The sequence below is a fragment of the Neopelma chrysocephalum genome, unplaced genomic scaffold, assembly GCF_003984885.1.
Source record: "Neopelma chrysocephalum unplaced genomic scaffold, ASM398488v2 Primary Assembly neopelma1_70, whole genome shotgun sequence".
Taxonomy (NCBI): Eukaryota; Metazoa; Chordata; class Aves; order Passeriformes; family Pipridae; genus Neopelma; species Neopelma chrysocephalum.
The window spans coordinates 5,127,382-5,152,237 of record NW_020897730.1 but is presented as its reverse complement, the minus strand read 5'-3'; the positions used below and the strand labels follow the sequence as shown (position 1 = coordinate 5,152,237).

The following is a 24,856-nucleotide window of genomic DNA, read 5'->3' as shown; positions in this document are numbered from 1 at the left end:
TACGAACTTCAAAGGAAAATCAGAGTTTTCTTGGCCTCAAGCAGGAGAACTACATCGAGGCCGTTTCCCAGGGTGGGCTCAGTCTGGGGCTGTGGAAAGAATGTGAAGCCATGTTCTGGAGATGGTCATAAGTGTCCCTATCAGCATCCACGACACAATAGACAACAGGGATGCAGAAAGCATCCTGATCTCCACTGCTCTGGACAGTACTGACATGGGAATCGATGAATGCAGAGATCTTCAAAGAAAAAATTTTATGGACGCTTTTATACACATACACAAATATTTTAATATAATGGTAACTGAAATGTTATCCATATTCTTAGTACTGTCATAATTAACTAAAAAGATATTTTTTAAATTTTGTAAAAATGACATATTTTACACATCTTCTATTTACAATTGCAATATACTTAAATGTTATAAAACATCCACTCTGACCTTTAAAATATATGTATACTAGGACTTAGTATTAGATATATTATAATTTATAGCAAACTTAGGGTTTGCTGAGTACCTATCTGTTCAATGGGAATTCTGTAATCAGCCTGGCTTAATAAAGGCTGCTCAAAACCAAAAAGTGACAACAACATAAAAAATAAGATAGGGAATGTGCAAATATTGGGGCAGGCAATAAAATAAAAAAAATTCTCAAGCTTGCATTTTTAAAAATAACACCGTGAAGACTTCCAATAAATTAAAATCTTAACCCACAAATCCTTTTCCTGGTATTGTCCGTGATCAACTTAATTTTCAGTACTATTAATCTAAAATGAAAAAAAAAACAAACCCAAACAACAAAGAACAAACCCCAACCCTGCCACCCCAGATCTTCCTGAGGCCACATGTTCCCCACGCCGCAGTCAAGCATCAGGATTTGCTGGAGTGGTTGCTGCTGGCACAGACGAGCTGACTCTATGGATGACTCGTGAATACGTGCGCTCCATCCCTTGATGTTTTGTTGAGTCCTCCTTGTATGCAATCTTTTCATAAAAAAAGGAAAAAAAAAAAAAGCAACTATGAGAGAGATCTGAATAGCCTGGTGTCTGAAGTGTCCATTGTCTAACCAAGGATTTCCCACTTTTTATTTATTACACAATGATGCTAAGGATCTGAGAGAGGAAAAGGACTTTTGCCCACTAAATGGAGGCTGCAGTGACAGGGATGACATTCTCTTTGTTGGGGGTAAAATGAGACCGGACTGGGGTGACTGGCTTCTGCCAAGTGGTGCTTTGTGGGGTTCCCTGAACTGCTTTACTCTCACAACTCTCATACAAACACAACTGGGAAGTCACCTACATTTTGCAAACTCACACACAGCATCAACAGCGGAAGAGAAACCTCTCCCCTTCAGAAAGCTCCAGGCGTAACCTTATGCCATCAATCCCCAGCTATCCCTGGGCAGGGCTGTGGGTCAATACCACAGTTATTGCTCGGGCAGACATGACCACTCAGCTCCAGTGCCTGAGACAGCAGCGTGGGCAGCTTTTGCATTGGGAGGTTCTTGTTGAGCTGCCCCACTGGCCTCCCCAAAGTTCACAACTAGAATCCTAAAGAACAGGCCTCTCAACACTGCTCATGGACAACACATCACACATATACCGTGGCACTCGTTTGTTTGTAACTCCCTGAGCAAGGGAGTCATTAGACACGAAACTAAACAAACACACCCAGTAGAAAAACCAGCAAGTGAGGAAAGTACATGACATTAAAAGAAAAAAAATAGATGTAAGAAAAATGAACATACCACTTTTGGCTATAGTATTGAGGGAAATGTTAGACAGGGAAGAAGAGAAGCTGTATAAGCAAGGACCATGACAGAGCTGTCAGAAAAGAAAAACAAAACAAAACAAAAAAGAGAAAAACATATGGTGATGAAAGAGTTTCTGTCTGTAGGTGAGAAACAAAGCTCTCTTGAGTACGACAATGGAAAAGATGGCAAATAGTTCTGCTGTAAAGCACAGAGCACAGTTGCAAGAGAGCCTCAAGCTTTCCAACTGCGAGATAAATATTTCAGCCACAGTTTATAGGATGTGAATTTTCTGAGGCAATGTTTAGCTCAGAAGCAGGGAGTTCATGTGCTCACTGTAAGAGCAGTAGAGTTTTCCCAACAAGCCACGCTGCCACGAAAACTGGGCTGGCACTTCTAAGGCTTCCCCACAGGACTGCAAGTGGTTTTCAGTGTGGACTTTTCAAAATTCAGATGATTTTGGTAAAACAGATGACAATTTTGACTTTTGATGGATGAACTCTTAACTTTACCTATTAGCATTGTTTTGTACAAGTAATTTTGTATCATATAGTATTTTCATTTAAGTGAAGAAAACTCAGAGCTCACTGATATAAATACAAGTATAAGCATTTAATAGAACTCCTCAAATGTTTTATGAATGCTGAAACTCATGGGCTGCTCATGCCTTGTTTGAGTTGAACATCCATCTTCCATTCTTGTGGTGAACAGTAGTTCGCACAGGACATATGTTACTGCCTCTGCACACTGACTGGATGACCAAAATAACTTCCATGGGAGAGGCGTGAACATTGAGCAACAAAAAACATCCTTAATACTTACATACTTAATATAGCAGTGATAAATATTAGTTATGATAAAATCACTGGAATGCTTGAGGTTCACAAATCTTTATACATCTAAACAGGAAGGGAGCACAACTCCCAGAACAGTAACCACCACTGAGCTCGACCCCCATCCTGGCACACACCAAGCCTCCAAGAAATTATGAGCCTTACACCCAGTGAAAAACTTGCTCAGTTCCACAGTAAGTACAACAATGGGTGAAAAATTCAAATCAATCCTTATTATCCTCATATGTGAAGATGAATAATACAGCATGGTATAATGGGGTGCCAATTAAGTGCTAATTAAGACACTTCTGTGAGATGCCATCACTGATACCAGTGGTTAAACCAAGTAACTCTACACAAACAGTGCTTATGGATGCTGTAGGCACCTGGAAATGCAGCATAACTGCTAGAGAGGAACCATTTCTAAGGTGGCCTACACATAAGCATGCAGAGATATAATTAAGCAGCATTTAATTTGCGCTTTAGTATGCAGGATCACTCAATATTTCATGAAAAAAAAAACATAATGAAAAAAAAATCTGCCTAGACACAGCAGTAGAATAGCTGCAAGTGTGCACTGGAGTCCAGTTCAGAATTTTGGGATGCACTTTATATAATGCAGCCATGCGTGCTCATCCTTCTGAAGCCGCTAACAGCTGAAATACATGGCATCTATTTTGATAGTGTACTCAAATATAAAAAAAATTTTAAAATTAACTTTCTTTGAAAGCTAAATATAAATAGAAACTATAAAGATACCTCCTCCAGTTATAAGCTACATCTTAAGAGCAATTTACTGTTTTAATTAAATACATCACAGGACAAAGCAAGCAAAGCATAAAACACTAGTTTAAACTGACTATCTTTCTATGCCTTTCAACCTCAGTCAGCATTTAGCCCCATGAACATTCAACTTTTCAATATGTAGCAATACAGGCAGAAGACAGATCTTTGTTGATCAGATTCATTATGTACAATATAACTGGATTTAAAAAAAGACCGAGGGGAAGAAACAAACAAACAAAAGAGTAAACTGTTTTCTCATTGGGAGGTTTTACTTCTACTATTTCACTCTACAGCTTCCTTTGTCACTAGAAGACACAATCAGCCACGCTCATTCTGCCCAACCAGCACCAAAATAGATGATCTGACCTGTTCATTCATAACTACAGAGAGCTCGCTGAGCATATCCTTATAATGAGACTTCATCTCTCCCTGATACTCAAATTGGTCCTCCTTAATAAGGCGCTCGTTGACATCAAGAGCATGTCCACACGCTTCAGCAAATTGCCTACAAGTACAAAAACACAGAAAACAACCATACAAATTTTGTAATAATGAAAAAAAACTATCTATCTATCCATATACAGACACAATACCATATCTCTTCTCTCCCTTACAAATTACACCTTGTTGGAAGTGAATTTCAGAACTCAATCTCAGATTCAGAGGAACGTAGGTTACAAGGATAGCCCAAAACTTAATGTTTTCTTAGGAATGATTTGTAAGATAGGGTAAATGCAGATGTAAATTAGGCTGGTTCAATTCAGCCTAATTTTTTGTGACACATCTACTCATGCTATATAGAGCATACTATGTGCTATGCAGGGGGTGAAAAGCCTAAAATTAACGTTTACCTGAAGATTTCCTTCAGAAGCTTAACTTGATTATCAGGATATCTCTTAGCATTTGTCTCTTCAAGAAAAGCTCGAGCATAAGCCATTGGTCCAGCATTTACCTGGGGGAAAAATACACAGCTTAGGTACAGGGAACAAGTCATTCCATTGTCATTTCTCTTGTGTTCCAAGGCCTGGGGACTGGCCTCAGGCAACCAAGCCTGTGAGAAGAATATCATCTCACTCCTCTTGTAACCTGGATGGAAGCTGAAGAGTTTTGCTGAAGAAAAGGGAGCTGGTCAACCTCATACAAGCTGTAGATCCCTGCTGGCCTTTGTAAGTTCCCAGCTAGTTAACCATCTAGACAGCTACAGATTTGTTTGAAGACGTTTTAATGAGGGTACCTGAAATACATGTACCTCTCCCCAGTCTCAACTTTCCTAAATTGAAAATGACACAGCCAATCTGAACAAAACTCCCATTAAAGAATCTGCAAGCTTGGCTGTGTGTTGGGCCGTATTCTCAAGTGACATATGATGGTATTTTTAGAAAGGCCTTAACATTTATTTAAAGAAGACTTGACTGAAATAGTTATATTTGCACATATATCCAGCAGTTATCTACACCGGTGGAAAGCTTTCCCTTAGAGCAGGATCCAACAGCACTGGAACACAAGATATGACCAAATATATGAAATAGACAAAACATATCTGAAATTATAATAATCAGCATAAAATTTTAGGTAAAAGCATTGAAAAAAAAGGAGAAAAAAGAAGGCAAATTGTCATTACCTTGACACTGACACTTCCTTGCAGCTTAAGCTGCAGTCGGATCATGTCCACTTCTTCCATTGTGCAAAGCTGGTTGAGCTCTGAGACCTTTTTGGACATCTCATCAATTGCCACTTCGATAGGGTTCAGCTCTGTGCTGGTTTGGCTTATGACTTGAATACGCTTCTTCACGTAAGGAAACAAGTGACTGGCTACTCAAAGGAAAGAAATATATCAGAGAATTCTCCCAACAAGAGAGCATTTAAGAAGGCAAAACAATGAAGTCAAAGGATTAACTTCTGACTTTGCCAAACTCTTCATCAATCCATAAAAAGTAAGTTTTAAACAACAAATGAGTGGAAGTGACACAACAGGTCCAAATTGAATTCTGATGTACATGGTGCTGGAAGAGCATTTCCTTTTGAATTCACCAGTGTTTGCTACCAAGCTCTGTCACAAAGCAGGTGACAAAAGGTTCTCACTGCTGAGACTGTAGAATCCACAAATTTCTTCTTCTGAGCTAAAGCACCAAATTATAAGCCCATACAGAACTTCAAACAGCTCAAAACATCCCATTAAACATGTTTCAAGTTAGAGGCAGGAGCCTCTAGTCTGGTCTAATTGGGTATCACTCACTGTGCTGGTGTTTGCTGGGATAGAGTTAATTTTCTTCACAGTAGCTGGTACTGGGATGTGTTTTGGATTTGTGTTGGAAATAGTGTTGACAACACAGGGATATTTTGGTAATTGCTGAGCAGGCCTTACACAGTGCCTGTGTAAGTGGAGTGGGGGTACACAAGGAATTGGGACAGGACACAGCCACAACAGCTGACCCCACCTTACCCAAAGGATATTCCAGACCATATGGGATCATGTTCAGCATTTGAAGCTGGAGGAAGGAGGAGGGAAGGAAAGAGACATTTGGAGTGACAGCATTTGTCTTCCCAAGTCACTGTTACACGTGATGGAACCCGGCTGTCCTGGGGATGGTTGAACACCTGCCTGCCCACGGGAAGTGTGAATGGATCCCTGGTTTTTCTTTGCTTGCGTGCATGGCTTTTCTTTACCTATTAAACTGTCTTTATCTCAACCCATGAGTTTTTTCACTTTTACACTTCTGATTCTCCCCCATCCACCAGAGGACACTGAGTCAGCAGCTGCGTGGGGCGTAGCTGCAGGTTGAGGTTAAACCATGACACTCACCCACAGATGAATTACCACTAAAACATCATCCTTAAAGTAGTAAGGAGTTACCTTTGATATTAAACCTAAATACTTTTACAAGAGCTGAGAGAGGAGTTATTCATCTTCAAAATTCTTTACTTCCATTCAAAGACTTTCAATGGATCTCAGAGTTTGGCACAGGTACCACTGTGGCACATTAAGTCTAATCTAAGCTAACACTCTGTCCTGGTCACCCTACATGCTTTGGAAGGCCTCCCAAGCTCCATGTATATCCTTCTCCAGTTAGCATCTGCCTTCAGTCAGCTCAGACCTAAATGAGCTCCAGTCTACAGGGTGGTTGTCTCATTGGAGAGCAGGAAACTCAGGACTTCCAGAGCTGGAAGCACAAGTCACAGCCAGGCATGGGAGAGAGCCTGTGAACCAAAGACCTCAGCCAGACTGCACTTGCCCTCTGCCCAGCAGGCTCTGGAGCAGAGATGCTGTGCAGGCTTTGTTCCAGCCACTCAAGCACAATTATGTTCCACTGCTCCTCCAGTCATACTGGTAACCCTCACTTCTCAAACTAAAAGCACATAAGTTTACTTAGGAAACAAGTGAAAATAACATGATTTTATCAAACAGGAGTGGGAAAAAAGAAAAAGAAAAGAAAAGGATGTTTCCTTTAGAGAAAAGCACTGAGGTGAGCCAGAGGGAAAAGCAGGGGAGAAGCAGAGGTCATCAAATTCCTGCTTAATGCCAAAGATGGAGCCAGGCTGAGAGCAGTAGGAGCTGATGACAGCATGTAATAACCCAGGGAAAATAATCTGCTGGAAGAACAACCCTCTCTGTTTTTGCCAGACAGACCATAACAGCTGCACTTTCAAGTCAGTGAAACTACCTGTTTCAATATAGATCTCAAAACACCTACTGCTGCTCAAGCACTTAAAAAACCCACACACAAGCTATTCCTCCTCTCTTCTTCTTACAAGCAAAACTGTGTCATGTTACAAGATAGCTTCAGACATCAGTACCTCTTCCTTGACTTGCCAGAACAAAACTTTTAGGTGACTATGCCTGCACTGTAGGCAGCTTTTTTCACTTTGTCCTTTGGGGGAAGCAGATGCACTGAAGTCAGTGGGGAACTGGATTTTCTGTTGCTTGGGAGCCTTTGCTGTGAACATCAGCCTCTCTGCCCACGGCTGCCCATGAGAACAACGCCTCCACCTCAGACAGTTTCTCTTACATCAAAATTCAGGCATGTCAAGTTTCAGTAGTAGTCTCAAGAAAGATGCTTCTTTAAAAAGAGATTTCAATCATGATAAGAAACTAAAAATATTCAGTTTAATATGACTCAGTAAGAGCAGGCATATCTAGTGCTCCTGACATTCCTGTCTTAAAACACTGATTGAAATCTTACCTCTCACTTAAAAAAAATTCTATATAATGTATCTTACTCCCATTTTGAACAAAAACTTCTATCTGCTAAGTTTTACTCTTCTTAGCAGAACAGACACCCTACTTGTCTTTTCCTTTGACTTGTTTATTATTAAAAGAACAATGGTTCCGAGTGGTAAGCTGCCTCCAGCAGAACCACTCCCAAATTACATCACTGCAAGAACAGTTAAGATGCCAATTATAAGGAAAAATAAGGCAGCTGATGAAACTCCACGAGTTAAAATAACTTTCTCTAGGATGGTCAGCAGGTCTGTAAGAAAGCACATTGCCAACACTGGAAAGATGACTTATCATCCTGTACCACATGCTGTGCCCACTGACTGTACAACACCTGGCACTCGACACGCACTGCTGGGCTTAGCTGGGAAAGGTGTGATGGGAGGCAGGGAGCAGCCAAGCAAACGTACTTGTCAGGATTGTGCGCCTCTTGCACTGCTCCTCCACCCCTCCGTGCTTCTTCCCTGACAGCGTGAACGGCGTTTCAAACACAAAGCGGTTGATGTTGTGGTGCATTTCAAAGTCGGTCTTTCGATCTTCGGCTTCTTTCTCTTCAAAGAAAGGTGTGACATACGTTACCTGGATGTAGGCATATTTTGGATCCAGGTCTTTGGGGTTGACCTGTGTAAAGGTGGCAAACATAATAATGTTCAGTGTGATGAGCTTCCAATGCATCCGTTACATTGCTGATGCTTTTATCTATCATAGCTATACTGATAAAAACTGAGACTTCCAAATGTAATATTCAGATCACAGATGAATACAAAGCTATTTAACCAAGTGGCCCTTAAGAACAGTGGGACCTTTGAATATAGCTATTGACGAAAGTGGATGAAAGCTAAATGAGACAGAAAAAAACCAGCTTCTGCATTGCAGCAAACATCTGGCTGCTCATCTCCTACTGACTGGGAAGCCCTGCTATAACCCTGCTAAAACATTTCCATATAGCACCTGCCACGCTGTAAGGTTATTTTGATCATCAAGCTAGCTCATAGTACTTTACACATACACTCAGTTGACATTCATTTGAAACACAGCTCTCAAAATCTGAACCATCAATACTCAGTTCTCTCCCTTCTGCAAAACTGCATGTCTTTCATACCTTGTTGGAATCCTGGATGATCTTCACATTATCTATTCCAAACTTGTCTGCATAAAGTTTCATCAGCCTTTGAGAGATCTCAGACAAGCCTGTTAATTTGGGTTCTTTATAGATATACTCTTTACCTTCCTCTTCTTCAAAAAAACCCTGTTTGGAAAGAAATGGAAGGATACAGTGAACACAACAGGCAGGGCAAAGCTTAAACAAGGTGCTTACATGAGGAATCAAGGTTGCCTGTATACCCACCAGAGCATCCAGTAGGCTACTTCCAGCACCTAAATTAAAAGCGTACCTCTCTCCAGTCCTAGCAGACACATACCTAGAGGTCTGCATTTATACTGGTCTGCAGCCTCCAAAGTTACCCAGGAAATAACTCCTACACATTTATTCATGTAAGAGACCGAGCTGCTTAAAGAGTAAAGGGCTTTCTTGAGAATGCTGATGTGTGTATGATGACAAAACCCTCATGGATTAAAACTGGACATTTAAAATTCTTTAAATTTGAATCATTTCATTAAAAATTAACTATTTGAGAAGCACTGGTGTTAACAGCACATGAGTATAACAGCTCTCTGTTGGATGCTGAGCCCAGCTGGGTTGTGTGCAGCATGACACACCCAGCACATCCTGTCTGGGAGCCATGTGTGCAGGCTAAGTCTGGGCACTGCTGCCTGTGGCCATGGCATGGGGAGCAACTGGGAACTGGTCTGCATCTCTTCAGAACAGCTGAAGAGGAACTCTGGTGGCATCTTGAAAGGTCATACAGAATTGCAGCATTTTCAGAGACAATTAGTAAATGATTTACATTTGAAAAGAAAAAGAAAAGCAAAAAAGACACATAGACTGTGCTCCTTTGCAAAAAAAAAAAAGTTCAATCTTGTTAAGGTCGTTACTTAATACACTCAATGGACTTGGCAGAGCTTTAATAAAAGGCTGAACAAAAACCTGTCAGGCTTCAGAAGAAATTTACACAGCATTGCATCCCCTGCAGGTGAGACATTCAACTGCCACATGATGAACATGTACATCAACACCCTGTGAGAAGCTCTCTCAGCTGAGCAGAAAGCAGCAGGTGCCCCATTAACAAGGACTGGATTTATCCCAATGCCATGAGCTGCACCAGCCCTCCTCCTAGGATTTCATATGCTGCTGCTGAAATCTGGATGTGTAAGTGGAAAGGCAGATTGCATTAATGATGTCAGACCCAAGGCCCTTTAAACTTAACATGATGTAGCTTGGACAGCTACTTCTACAATATACCTAGGCAAACTGCCATCTGTTGAAAAACAGAGAAGGAGAAATTAATGAAGTCAAGAGATACCTCCAAAATCTCTTTGGAAGGTACTCATGCAAAATCCAGCCATTTCATGTTGAAGTGTGTTTCAACTTTGGCCACTAAAATTATTGACTAGGAAAATCTTCACAAAAATATACTGAATTAAAATAAAATAGCTGTAAATTCCAATGCTTGTTGAACCCCGCCCCTAAACTTTATTTCAATTTGGATTAACAAATAAGTGTATCTGTGGCTTCTCCTCCAGGGAGGACAAGGGGCAATAAAAGGCCAGTGCCAAGAGCACTGTCTGCATTACTGGAAACCAATGACTAATTGCAACAGCAGCTCATCTGACAGTATCTTAATCAGTCTCACAGTCACCTTCTAACATCGCACAACTTTTAACAACATTATCAATTAAACTCCATAGGCATATGAAGAGCTTCACAGGTAATTAGAGAACAAATCTAAAGCTCCAAAGCTGACACCCTATAAACATCTACTGAGCTGGGCAGGCAATTAACTTTCTATTGATTTCACTGAGAAAAGATCTGCAGGATCATAATCTGGTTTCTCATCTTGTTTCCACCCAAGCAAAACTGCTTTATGTGGGAAAACCTCATTAGTTCGATGCAACTCTACTCAGGACTGTTTCTATCAAAAGGCATCTGTTTTCTTTTAGCATTCAGTGTTTTCAACAAAACCCCTCATGTTTTCCAAATTAATCACATAGCAAGCTAGAATATAGTTTATGCTCTTAAACCCTGATTCAGTCTATGTTTGCATGCTGGAACACAATGTTTATATGTAAGTGCCAAATCTCTGTGCTGATGCTTCATGGCACACTAAGATGATATCTGCGTTAATAGTTCTACTTAAAAAAATACCTGAAAACAAACAACTAACAGATTTAGTCTTATCTCTAAATGGAAGAGACATCATTTAAGTACATATTCCCTACAGTATTTCAGCTGACAAGTGACAGGCAGAAGTTAATTGTGAGCTATAAATAATCACGTCTGCCATATGCTATATGTCTGGCAAAGACTATTGAAAGTAAGATTAAATACTTTTCAGAAGCCAAATATCCTCCAATTTCAGGATTTCAAAATATTAAGCAGCTAAGGTTACATTATCGATGCATATCCCTAGATTATTTTCACACTGGCTGGTTTTGCCCTACAAGGACAACGCAGCCTTTCAGATGAAAATTATTACAGCTGAAGGTAATGGAAGGGAGATGACCTCCTGGACAGTAGGTTATTGGTTTCCACTGTGCTCTGATTTCCAGGGAGGCAAGTTGTGACCCAGGGCTATCACTGTGGGAGCTCTGAAAAGGCTCTTCTTCCTCCCCATACACCCCTAGACACAGCCCTTGGTGCTCACAGTAAATCGGACTCTTCTCTGCCCTTTGCTGGAAGAACACACACCATCCCCACAGCTGACATGCTGAGGAAAAGCCTTCTGCTTTACCTGCCAAGAATTAGCATCTAATGGATCCTTCCCCATCTATATCAGCTGAGCACCTCCTCCCACGGTGAGGTGGGAGCATGTTGAGCATGTTGCCCTCCTCGGTAAGGGAAGCTACAGCTGTTCTATCACTTTTGGAAAAGGGGACACATCTTCTGCTCTTCAGACATACACCTGCAGTTCAGCTTAACACTATGAAACTCTGCCCTCCCAACTTCCACAGCTTCTTGCACACACAGGAGAACAAACGCTCAACTCTACCTTAACCTAACACTGCTCTGAAAAACAAGTCTTGAGTGGCTTTGCTTATCAGCACAATAAATTCTCAGCTCTTCAGTATATTTAACAGATTTTTTTTTTTTGGCTTTTAATTCAAGAAAGATGCTGACTTCTCAAACACTCCTCTGTGAATAAAATCATATGTGCTGGCTGGTGTGGTCACTTGGGGGTGCAATGAGATGCTGTCACCAAAGGCCCTTAACAGACTTCACAGCCTAAAACAGCAGCTGCCATGAGATCCAGCTCTCTGAGCTGGCAAATAAAGCTTGCTGGTGAAAACAGTCAACTGCATCCTCTCTGAGGACCACATTAATTCAAACCATCCTTGTGCAGGGTCCCTGCAGCAATAGCAATGCAGCCACCAAATACTGTCTCTGCCTTTGCATGAAGAATTGTTTTTAGGTACAGCTGCACATCTTTTTCCACTAAGAACCCCCAAAACTCTCCCTGCAAACAGTATTTACATTATTCTCTTATCCTGTAATCTGCTTTCTCTGCAGCTTTTGTTTCAGTTAAGGAACAGCAGTGTTCCATTTTTACAAAACGTATGTATGTATATATTTAGTATTGATACAATTGATAAACATGTTTATTGCATAAATGTATATATTTAATAATATTTTTAATGTGAATGTTTTCACATATGTATCTACCCCTGGATGTTTTACAGAATAGTGTATGTGTATGACTGAAAAGGAATCTCATACCTGCACATATCTGCATACTGAGTTTACTTCTGTGGCATTCCCTTTGTAGTGGCCTAAGCAAAGTGATTCATATTGCTTTACATCCATTTAACTGTGTAATACTAGTAAAACCTGCAATTATTAGCTTTTGGGAGAGTGTGCAAAGTCTGCCAGAAGCAGAAAGAAAGGGAATTGCTTTTAGTGTTTTAAATGGATTGGGCACTGAGACTGATCTCAGCATAGAGGCCTGAAATACTCTTGGCAACAGAAGGACCAAAAGATCCCATACTTTCTCACCTGCACAGCTAAAATGAAAGCAAGTGGCACACAGGAAAAAGGGACTGATAGAAATACATACACAAAACCTTCCAAAGGGAAAAAAATATGCAGGCACAACCAGTGTATGGGAACAGTCTGTTGTTCCCTCTGTGGCTCCTTCCAGGTCAAGCTTCATCTGTAGCTCCCATGTGTGCCATGGTGCTTAGTGTACAGGGAAGCCCTCCTTAACCACCTCTCCACACCCACTCCTGTTTATCTTGGTCAATGAGGCACAAGTAACACTGATAGGAATGATCTACCTTTAATTATTTGCCACACACTTCTGTCACTATGTCTCTGCAAGGAGCCATACAGAGCAGTCCCACTTTCTGCCACATAACATCTCTCCTGCAAAGGGCGAGGAGAAAGTTGTGCTTGTTGTACTCAGAGCTCAGTGACCGGGGGCACCAGGGAACAGACGGAGCAACACTCAACTATGACAGTCATATGCTTTAGAGCACTAAGGCTGTTTAAATGAAGTTGCCCTTGTGGCACTGGCAGCTGGAAAATCATTGCACTGTAACAGAGATGTTAATCCAGTTCAGCAGAAGTGCTTCAGCTAAATTACCCCTTGGGAGAGCCACTGTCCCTGGGAAAGCCCTGGCAAGAAGCTGCAAGTAGGAGAGTCACATTTTCCCCTGTGCTGCTCCCAATTTGGAGGAAGATCAGGTATAAGGGAAACTGCCCTTCCTAAGGTGCAGCTCACTTTCTCCTTGCAATTGGCAAGTCCAGCTTTGCTAATCTGTCTCAAGAGCCAGGAGCCACCACTTCCCTCTGACTCTCCATTTGCTTGCTCCTACAAGGGACCACTGGGATCGTGGCTGCAGCCTGCCCAGAGTGCTCCAGTTACCACTGCCATGGATTTCTGACTGACACAACAGCCTTCCTCTTTGGAGCTGTTGCACAGGCCAGGAAAGCAGGCTTGCATTCAAACAGCATTAATGCTACTCCAAGATTTTCAACAGAGAAAGAAGGGGTCCAATCCCACTCCCAGTGAAGGTGAGGGAAACTTCCACTGAGATGAGATAATGCAGCATTGGGCCCCACAGTGCACACACAACATGACAACAGATACAGCTTGGTAATTCAGCTAACTGAACAAACAAAAGTTAGTTTGCAGGATGCAACAATGAATGAAACAACATTATTTCATCTGCCATGAACCAAAGAATTGAGAGCACAGGAAAGTTAATGTTAAATAAGAGTACAGGGAAGGATGAAGGATGTGTGAGGAGAATTAAACAAAACATGCAAAAGAACTAGACTTACCACAGCCTTGAATAAGATCAAAAGGAGAAAAGAGCAAATTTCTGCATTAAAATCTAATTAGCAAACAGAATGATTCACATCAATCTGTTGTTTACACACCTTATTATTTTAGAATACAGGAAATTGTATGCTTGCCAAAACCAGGACTTAAAGGAACATGCTGGATTTCTACACTGGTTTGTAGTGGAAGAAAGCACAAAATAATGCTTCAAGGGTGCTGAAGCACAGTAGAGGGAATAAAACTATTCTACAGTACATTGCACAGGAATAAGAGGTGGTCTGGAAGAAGAAGTCAGTCAGAGAGAAACACAAGGAAACATCTACTACATAGTGCTCTGCTTTAAGCTCTATTAGAGGAGAGCGCCATATATCTAAAAGATGTCTTATCTGGTTTTGTTGATGTTTTAGTTTGAAAAATCCTGCCCTGCCTCAGTCTCAGTTTTGACTGATGAAGTCAAGAACTAAAGCTGACATACAAGTAACTCTGTTCTCCACTACAACACTAAATCCACAGCAGTGTTTTACACAGAGGCAACCGAGTGCTCTCTCTCCTGAGTAAAATCCTGCTGGGAAGTCTGACCCACGAGGCAGTTTCTACCCCTTGATTCACTACCAAGTGCTTGCCTGTTTTGGCCTCCCTGAAATATGTCAGGAACAGAAGAACAGGGCTGAAACCTGGGAATCTGTGGATACAAAAGAACACAAGCTGACTTACCTGCCCGTAAAATGCAACACGGTAATATCGCCCAAAGAGACGTTTCTCAGAGTTCACCACTTCTGCAACCTTCAGGTAAGAGCGGTGGATGTCGTAGTACAGATCAGACAGTCTCTACATCAGGGAACAGGCAGAGGGAGGGAAGGTGAGAGCATGTTTTGGGAAATGCCACTACAGCTCTGCCCAGCCATGGCTTGCCTTAACCAGGTTCCCAAATCTTTGCCAAGATGGCTGTACATGCTAAGGGAATAGTTTAACCTTGTTAGCAGTCACTAAAGATTCATTTCAAGGTTTCTGTCATCTTCTGAGCAGTTTTGTGGCATTGGATGCCTTTGGGTACAGGGTCACACAGGAAGAGAACCATCCCACTACCAGGCAGTGGTACAGACCTACTAAGAGGTCCGAGAACCCAAGGATCAGTCGTGCAGGTGAGAGCAAGGTGCCAACAACTCCAATCAGCTCCCAGTTCCATGCAAAGATATGCTATCCACAATTACCACTAAGCAGCATTTTCCTAGGATAGTGAACCCAAATTTCAGCTAAGTTAAAATATGAGGACCTGTTTACTCAGCATATACCTTATTGCTACCTACTACTTTGGGTTTCTTTAAACTTAAACCCAGAAAAATCAGTACATGAGATGATGACCTGTTTATCCATTATGTATTAAAATTGCCAAGTCAATAAGAAATCAAGAAACACTGAAACTGTGAGGAGATCAGGGAATTAATCAGCAGTTTCTAAACTTAAATACAATGCAAATATGCTCCTGGTTTAAAACCCATGTAAAAAAATCACATCCACTGGCTAAGACAAGAGGTTTGAATTTCTTTTTTTAATTTACTGTTGTATGGATGCTGAAAAGAGGAAGGTAAGATACCAGAGTTTTTTATTTTCTCACAGCACAAAGTATTAAAAGGAGAAATTACAGACAGGAAGAAAGAAAACATTCCTTTTAAAGAAAGCACTCTTTTTTCCCCTAAAAATTTTGATCTTTTCTGTTGCTTTAGGATGATTAAAAAAACGCAAGCCAAACACCAACTTACTTTAAAGTCTCTCTGCTTTTCAAAAACAGCAATGATAGGCTTGTTAACCTCAGCAATAAGCTCATATCGCTCAGACTTCCACAGGTACTCAACACACAGCTCCAGCTGCTCCACAAGAATATTCTGCAATTTCACAAATACAAATAGTTCAATGACTTGACAGTTGGTGGCATTTAATTAATAGCAATGCCGCCAAAGCACATACCCACTACTTCATTTTTATTCTGGAACTTCTTTCTGTAGAAAAAACCCCTGATATAACAGTAACATGAAAATACTTGAATACTTGACATCTCATGCAGAAGAATGGGTTTGCTTTGTGGGCTCTCCCCTGCCCTGACATCCATCTCTGGTACTTCATGTTCTTGTTAGCTAAACACCAGTCCTGGCTGCTTAATACAACAGCTGTGGCATTTCACTCAAAAGCTCTGTACCTTTTAATACTGCGTGAGTACACTCACTGTAATTCGTTGTAACATGCACAGGCATCCACTAGAATTAACACTCTCTGTTAATAAGAACAGGTATATAAATGTTAATGTTGCTGACCTCATTATAGGGAGTATCTTGCATCCCAGAGTCTTCCTTCATAGCACCTTCTTCTTTAATGTTGGGGGTAATGCTCAGAAAAGCAGGCCATCCCATGGAAAATAAGCCTTGAAGGGCAAGTCATAACAAAGCCAATTAATGACTGAATAACCAGATAATTCAAGAAGTTACTGGATGCCATTGAAACAGAGCTGATTTTATTTGACTAGATTAGTTACTTTTTTCACAGCCCAAGTAATGAGAAGCACAAATGAAGCTGACTGAATTTATGACACTATTACACATTTCGTCAATGATATAAATCCACTTGTCCAGGCAAAGGGCAATGATAACATTTTCCTGATGCAATGTTACTCCTCTCTGGCATTCTGGTTCCTGAGCTGTGCAGTGCTGGCTTATGTGTGCAAAGGAATTATCCTCCCAGGCTGAGGCAACACGATTTGTACTTGAAACCTACACTCTGGGACCTGCACTGTCCCCCTGTTGGGTTTTCTAGGGGCACAGTCCCCCAGGATCACCACAGCCCATGGGGACATGGCTGTTCTGGACCACACTGTGCCTCTGCTGGGCTCAAGCTGCTGGTAGCAGAGGTCATGTCCTGCCCAGGGCCAGCAGGGCTGCCACAGCCCCAGCCGAGGAACTCCCTTTTAGAAAGCTCAGGCTGGTGGAAGAAACTGCTGATGGGAAGGCTCACAAGGAATGAAACTGAACTTACATCGAGTATTTGCTAAGCCAAGGCCTCAGTGCAATGGTTGCAGCAGAAACAACTTGCACAGGCATTGCACGTTACAGATCAGGGGAAGTCTGGCCAACTAGGATTTCACTACTGCTCTCGAGCAGAGAAGGTAAACCTGCCAGTGGAGATGAACTCCTGGCACAGTTCATGTTCAATTAAAAAGTAGGAAAATGCTACTATGACACAATTAAAAAAGCTAATCCACACACACTGAGACAGGAGGCTACATCTCCTCTTTCAAGTTTTGAAAATGGTTTAATATGACCCAAGTTCTTCACTCCATCTACTGTAATCTGTTATTCAGGCAAAGTATTTTACCACTACTGAACTACCTCAGAAATACTGCTCTTCACAGAAACCTTTCCTCTAAAAGGATATATTTTTTCATCTTGCCCACAGACAAGTCCAAGTGAAAAACTATGGTCTTTCCAAAACTAACAGTTTTCTCTTCCCCAGATATTTGCCCTTGACCCTAGAAATTGCTCATTGAGGAAATTCCTTGTATCTCGTGCAGAGAATTACTGTGAAATACACATTTCATAAACCATACAGCCATTGGCATAGAAGCATTAAAAAATGTAAGCCTGCACTTTATTTCTCTAATAAGCATCACAGATTTAAAAAAACCTTAAGTTACATATGGATAACCAGATATTAATTCCATCCCCCTGCCCTCCCAGCTCTGGATAGCCAAGGAATTGGACATGGATTTGCATGCTAAACACCAACTGACCCGAGAGGGATTTCTCTTGCCAGTGAAGAGCAAACTGCTCTCATGCTGAAAAAGCCCATAACCAGAGACAATCTGAGCAATCCATCAAACCAGCCAAAGAGCATAAGGAAAGGAACACGTTTCCAACAGTACTTGCTTTCTATTACAGCCTTCAACATGCACTAGAAATAGTTTTGCTTTGGTTGGTATTTTTCCAGATCAGTTGGAGAACAATAGTTTGACTTCCTAGTTATGTTATTTGACCCATAAACAGGCACGGTTAGAGCACTCACTTCCTATATTGTGAGTTGTTAGTAACACATTACTATCAGAGACTTGACCATCATCCAGGAGCATACGTGAGGTACAAATCTTTTCCATTTTCCAGTAACCTATGATAGTGTAAGATGGTATTAGTATAGTGCTACTGGTATGTGTTAATACATGCATATGTAATAAAAACAGACTAACAAGTGAAGCATTCCCTTTTAGCACTAGCTTGCTAAACATTTAATTAACCCTCTTTACACAAAACACACACTTTCACTGTTCCAGTGTTAAGACTAGCATTTATGATATATTTTAAAAATAAAATATTTGGGAAGAATTCAAGCTACTTTAAGAATACTTTACATATAAGGAAGGAAAGCAGGACAGCCAAAACTTATTTTCAAGAATAATGTTTATAGATACATAGTTGGCTTTGATCTTACCTTTTCTCTTCAGGTACTCTGCAATGAGAGCTGCAATATGAATATAGCACATAGCAGCCTGTAAGGAGAGACCAGCATACATGGATATGTTAAAGTGCACTGTATGACTTACAGATTACATGTGATAAAGAGCACATACTTTCACCACTGCCAGGTCTTGATGCAGAAAAGGGAAGAAAAAACTAATCTAACTAAGAAAATAAAGGATTAAATGATGAAATCCTTCTGGAACATTAATTTCACTAGGTGTTTTATGTAAATACAGAGATTTGCTCAAGAAAACCATTAAGATTACTTAATAAATATGATATTCCTGGGTTATGCAGTGAAGTTTTGCATCACCTATTTAGTTTTTGATGAACAGGACAACACATTATAAACAAAGCTTCTTTTCTATGCCATAGTGGGGGAGAAGAAAATCCTTTTATGTAAGTTATTCACTGCTCATAACCCCCTCTACGCTACAGCTGCCATGCCCATTAGGGTTAAACAGCAGAAATGCCAAAGTGACACTGCCCACAGCTTCCCTGTCAGACAGTTCCAAGTCTTGCTCAAGCACATCTGAGGTAGTCATGATCAGGTAAACTGGGATGAGCAAATCACATCTCTGGGTGTTTTTCAAACCTGTATTCCTCTAATTTCAAGTATGCGAGAGATACTGTATGATTCTCTTAAATGACTGCTGTTGTCTGTCTTTCAAAGCCCTTTTCATCAGAACATTTCAGCCTAAAGACAAATGGATTTCCTGTTCATGTATGTACTTTACCTCTGATAAATCTCCATTTCTCGCGTGAATCTTGGCCATGCTTTCAAGCCACGTCCTACGTAACTCAGGTGTGCTGGCATATGAATTTGCTAGGCTGTACTGCAGATCCACAAGCATCTCAGGGTCCTTCTCATGCTCCTTCATCTGAGCTGTGGCCATCAAAACTGTCCTGATGCGTTTGGTCAGATCCTTCACCTCTGCTGGGAAATTAACGTTCTTTGGGACAGATAAGCAACACATCACTAAAACCATCCAAAGAGTCACACGCAGCACCCCTGAATGAGCTAGAGTTCTGCTTATGGAAGACCTTGGTACCTTTCCCTAATTCAGTAGGCTTGGAAGCAGAATCACAGTTCCACAGTACATACACATTGTACACAAATTCTTGATGTTTTCAGACTTGTTTCCCTCCTTTGCTTTGTTTAAAAGTAAAAACATCCAGAAAAAATAAATGAAACTAAATGCTCCCTCCTCTATGTCACACACAGATGAGCATGTCACAGAAGCAGTGTGACTGACTGCAGTGCTGTGAAATCAAAGCTGGACTTTGAAAACAAATACAATTGTTAACTGCATCTTATTAAATGAGACATCAAATTACTTATGCCATTTGTTTATACTAACTTTATTATTAACCTCAGTGGAGCTACCCTAAAGTCACCTTCAGAGAAGAAACAACACCTCCAAAGTACAAAATTCAAAATGCATGTTGACAAACGTTTGGACAGGAATTGCAAGAATTATAAATCAGAATGTTTTTTCAACAATTTTAGTACAGTCAATGATTATAATAGCAGTGGTAACTAATGTAAGTGGTAAGTGCCTTTTTCAGGTTGTGCCTGTTTTTGCTACATGTTTACTGAAGAAAGGAAAGGGACTGTTTGTAGACTAAAAATTGTTTGTCAACTGCAATTGCATTTCGTTAGTCACAATGCAGGACATCTCTGACATCAGGTGAATGAACAAAACAAGCAATAAATAACAAATAATACAATTTTTAAATAAAAATCCTTTTTGTTTGAAGAAAACTATTTTCAGTTATTAAGCTTCTGAGTCACAAGCACTTTCATGAATTTCAGACTGCCTGAGAGAGGCACACTATGAATGCATAAATCACTGGCTAATAAGAGCCAGCAATTTTATTCATTGAAACACTTGCTCCTGTGAAATTGTTGACCTTTTGCAAGAGGGAGTGATCGAAAAAAAATGTTTCTTACTTTCATCTGCTTGTCTCCATTAGCAAAATTATTTATAATTGCAAGTGAATGTTGAAAACGAGATCCGCCAATCCCCGCATCCGCTATCAGCTGGCTCACTGCTTTGATGAGCTGCACAGGGGGAGCAAACACAGGATGCAATTAGCAAAGAAAATCAGAGTTTCAGAACACTTTTTAACCCCTATTTTAGTATCACTTGATATACCAGGCTAGTGCACTGTGATACCTGTCTTAAAAGATAGCATATACAATGGCAAGGACTGTGAATAATCTTTCCAATGTGTGTGACTGCTCACATTTTGCAGAGTAATCGTGTTATTATTGGACTTTACATTTCTGTTCCTGCACTATCAGGATTCCGTTTAGTTTCTTCATCAGCTCTGCTCTCACTGCTGTAAGCAGTGCATGTGAATCAGGAATAGCCATTTATCTGGTGACATGGCCACATTCACAGCTGTTGTCTCTCCCTGGACAGTGCTGAGCAGCCCAAAAAACAGCAGAGAATCCAGTCCAACTTCACACTTGGCAGGAAAATCAAGTTGCCACTGAGAATTGCCTTGCTTCAATGCATAAAAATAATAATGATAAAAACCAGTGCACATCAGTTAAATACTGATGATCTCACACTTTGCTTACCTGTAGATGGGATCTGACTATTGATTTCTGTTTGTTAAATTCAAAGTTCTTTCTCATGAAAAAATAAAGAAGAGCAGATGCTTCTGTCTGAGTCGAACGTGACCTATGGTTACAACACTTCAGGATTTCATAGCAGAGGGAACCACAGAGATCTGCTTGTCCTTGGAAGAATGCTGATGGGAACTATTGAAAAGAAATGTGTGAATATGTTCAGCACTACTCTCAGGCATTGGTGCAGTTATTCTGAGTTAACAATTTTTTCTGTTAAGCTTGCAGTAAAAACAGCTCTCCCACAGTCATTCACACCAGGGTTTAAACTAAACATAATCCCACGTGCAAATTAAGATTAAGTAAGAGGTGCACACAGATTTTCATACAAACACCATATGCCATCGAACTGGCCTCCAGGAAACCCAGACAGCAGCTGGCACACAGCAAGCACAGCAGCAGAGCAGCCTCTCCACAAGGAATGCAGGATGGCTAACCAGGAAAAGCGGGGTGGGGAGTTCTGTGAAAGTTGTTCAGGAGAAGGAAAATACTCTTTGAGTAGAAAACACAATGAACTTCCAGAGGTCGTGTTTGAACAGCAGGAGGCAACAGAAAGTGAAGGATGGCTCTCCAAGCCATACCCACTGTTATCAACAGGGTGAGTGCAACAGAAGATAGAGTGAGGAGAGGTGAAGGACGTACATATTGGCCACAGATCTAAAGTACTTCCCAAGAGGTTCTGCTGCAGAAACCACATGTGATGCCTGTTCCCACAGAACTATGAAGAGAGAATTCAATCCCCAAAGTTATAGGATAAATTTAAAGGGCAATTCTGGATATATATTTATTCTCCCAACGCAGAGAGCTCTTCCGTTCCTAACTGTCTGGTATGTAATTTAAAGCTGTCTGTGGATGGTTTACTTCATGTTTCCCCCATGTCCTCAAGCTGCATTACTAGAAGAAGCATGATTTCCTCCTCCTTTCCCCTGAGATAACCAGAGGGAGGCCACTGATCTACACTCTTGTGATTCATAGGAATATTTAGGAGATGAGGCCAGCCTTGCTTGTTCTCACTTCCCCATAGCAATTGTTATCTGTGTGCTACATTCTGATTAGTTTTAAGAGGATCTCATCTAAGTCTACAACTCGGAAATTGTGCAGCCTTTGCAGTTGGCACCCAGTGCCAAATTGCCCATGATCATTGTAAATGATGGGCAATACATTGTAAAAGTGCAATACAAGCAAAGAAACAGGTTGACACATAAGCATATTTTTGCCCCAAAATCTTCTATGTTTAAAATTATTTGTAAAATATTTGTAAAACTGTTTTAGTTTGGATGAACTTTTGGTTAAGTGTATGGAATATTCTCCTGCTAGTTCCTCTGGGGACAGCAGCAGTCATTCACCACTGGATACTGCAAATCAGGAATCTGCCATGAAGACTGTGGACCTCTAGGGTTTCAAGTTGTCTTCCATAAGTGGTAGAGGCAGGAAAGTCAATGATACAGCCAGATACCATCCATTTACATTAAAATTTCTCTTTCTTAGTAAATTTTTCATTTTCAAAACCAGAACTAATTTTTTCAGATATTGTGAACTTCTTACCATTAATCAGCAATAAAAAAGATCGTCTTTGTCAGAAATAAGTATTAATACAGTGAAATTCAGAACTATTTCAAAGTACCCAATTGCCCCCAAGCTGTACTTGTAACATATTAATAGGCACAACTAACAAGATAAAAACATAGTTACCTTGCCCACAAACAGCCGTAGGGCAGCAAAGACATGCTTGAGAGCTGCTGCTGACTGGTTGATTTGCAAAAAGAGCATGTGTGTGTCAAAGACTTTCTTCATCAACACATTCTGGCAATCAGATTGCTGGAGCTGCCTCTGAAAAGTTCACAGATAGGACATTCTGGTTATTAAAGTGAATGAACAGAAGCAGGATCAGCTGGACTTTACATTGGAGTGGTCCCATGGAGATGCTTTTCTCAATGTGAAAATCTCTGCAGATCGGGCTTTTCCAGCTTACTACAGGCTCTTTCCTTGTAGTTTTTCAAGGACAGCACTTTCTATGCCTGTGGTTTGTACACTGTATTTAAGGGCTGGGTAGCAGACAGGGAACACGGAAATGTAAAAGAACCTGTTTGCTGTCTTGTGGCTGTGAGATCTCCAACAAGTCATCTGGGCTTGCTGAAGCAATCTGAGCAGTTTTTAAAGAAGCAGAGGATCTACCTGCTGACTTGAAGAGATATAGATAATAATCAGCCCGGAAATCTGTTGTCAAAAATCTCTGAAATCTAGTGGGATAACCATGATTCAGAAAAGGTGTTATATTAGTAGATGCATGACAATTTCAAGCAGAGCAGGGTTTTACATAGCCCTGGATATGTGTTCTTCTTCCACATCCTTCTATTCAGTTTGGATACTATGAGTCAACTCTTTCCTAAACTACCTTCACTGAGGACTGGCATATCTTATTTCCCTATCCTGCTGCCCCAGGCATTCCAAGTTTTCTGTGTGCCTGCTTCATTCCACCACATATCCCACATGGCACCAGTTCAAACAGAAAACAAACCAGCAAAATATACCTGGTGATTCAGAGTGTAAAGACACAACAGGTCGAGGATTGTGAGGGACACTTCTGTAGCAATGTTTGCCTCTGTGTCTACATACTGTACAATATCTGTTTCACTGGAGGTACCTGCAACATATAAAAAGCAAGATGACAAGCAATCTTCTAAATGTTGCTAAAGATGATTTAATTCTCAGTCTGGTCATTAAGTATCATCCAGTAGAGATGGGGTTCTAACTGCACATTTAATCAAAGGGGTATTTTGAAGAAAACTGCTTATAGGAGATGAAAGGAGAGGGAATTTGAGCCAACTTTCACTGGCTGCACCAGAGATGTGAGTATATCCTTGCATTGTTTCTGTTCATCCTCAAAGGAGGTGAGAAACCTAATTGAAAAATGGAATAGACAACTTTGATCTCATAATTTTAAGAACCTTCTGCCATAAAAAGGTCTGTATAGAGCCTGATCTAAATCCCACAGAAGTCCAGAGGGAAGTAAATAATTTCTGTACTTACTTGCAGTGCTACTGTCTATCATCTGCAAGAGTTTGGGGTTAGAAAGTGCATTTTTGCCACGGATTATTGGTAACGTTTGAGATCTGTGGTGCTTGTGGCTATCGTGACTTGAAGTAGAATGCATCCTGAAATTGAGAGGTACCATTAAAAACAGAAACAAAGAATATATTATTGTGCCTGTTCCGAATTTTTCCGTGTCAGTTACTGCAGTACTTCTCACAGGCTGAGTTAAACAAACTGATGTAAAATTTTTCAGAGAAACAAAGATGAAGAAAGTCAGTGAGGTGGACAAAACAAACATGTGCTGTGATTTCTTGAGATCACAGGGGACAAAATACGCATTGAGCACTTAAATAGAGCACCAGCTTAAATAGCTGTTTGATGTTTAGAAAACTGTCTTTCGCTGAAGAGAAACTGAGATGAGTTCTGTTAGCTCAGAATATAAGAAAAATACATCCTGCTCGAGAAAGAAATGACACAGCTACTCTGAGGTGAAAAAATTGTGACAAACTGACAATGACAGTAAAAATATGTGTACATATGCATGTGTTCTTTTAATCCTCTTTGATGCAGACAAACATATCATTAATTTATAATGAGAAGTTTAGAACTAAAATACTAATGATTATAATTTTTAAAGGATCTGAGCTGAAAACAACAGCTACTGTTTCTGCAATACTGAAAAAAATTGATAGTAACTAAG

General features: G+C 40.6%; 1 protein-coding gene across 13 annotated transcripts in view; it reads right to left on the bottom strand.

Annotated features, from left to right (window-relative positions):
- Positions 1-264: 264 nt before the first annotated feature.
- The window catches only part of DOCK10 (dedicator of cytokinesis 10), a 122,712-nt gene continuing 98,120 nt past the window's right edge, over positions 265-24,856 (bottom strand). For 6 of the 13 annotated variants that reach the window (XM_027686074.1, XM_027686070.1, XM_027686073.1 and 3 more), the window contains exons 40-57: positions 24,154-24,278; positions 23,655-23,767; positions 22,816-22,953; positions 21,076-21,258; positions 20,440-20,550; positions 19,223-19,438; positions 18,457-18,514; positions 18,037-18,135; positions 16,296-16,402; positions 15,747-15,869; positions 14,701-14,814; positions 13,986-13,991; positions 8,688-8,834; positions 7,996-8,206; positions 4,991-5,181; positions 4,221-4,321; positions 3,736-3,874; positions 1,021-1,823 (exon numbers count right to left, since the gene is read on the bottom strand). In XM_027686074.1, the coding sequence (XP_027541875.1) occupies positions 1,551-1,823; positions 3,736-3,874; positions 4,221-4,321; positions 4,991-5,181; positions 7,996-8,206; positions 8,688-8,834; positions 13,986-13,991; positions 14,701-14,814; positions 15,747-15,869; positions 16,296-16,402; positions 18,037-18,135; positions 18,457-18,514; positions 19,223-19,438; positions 20,440-20,550; positions 21,076-21,258; positions 22,816-22,953; positions 23,655-23,767; positions 24,154-24,278 (2,455 nt within the window). In that variant the 3' untranslated portion in view covers positions 1,021-1,550. Of the gene's footprint in view, positions 984-1,020; positions 1,824-3,735; positions 3,875-4,220; positions 4,322-4,990; positions 5,182-7,995; positions 8,207-8,687; positions 8,835-13,985; positions 13,992-14,700; positions 14,815-15,746; positions 15,870-16,295; positions 16,403-18,036; positions 18,136-18,456; positions 18,515-19,222; positions 19,439-20,439; positions 20,551-21,075; positions 21,259-22,815; positions 22,954-23,654; positions 23,768-24,153; positions 24,279-24,856 lie in introns of those variants that run through there. The other 7 variants (XM_027686079.1, XM_027686082.1, XM_027686080.1 and 4 more) reach the window with 5 other exon arrangements.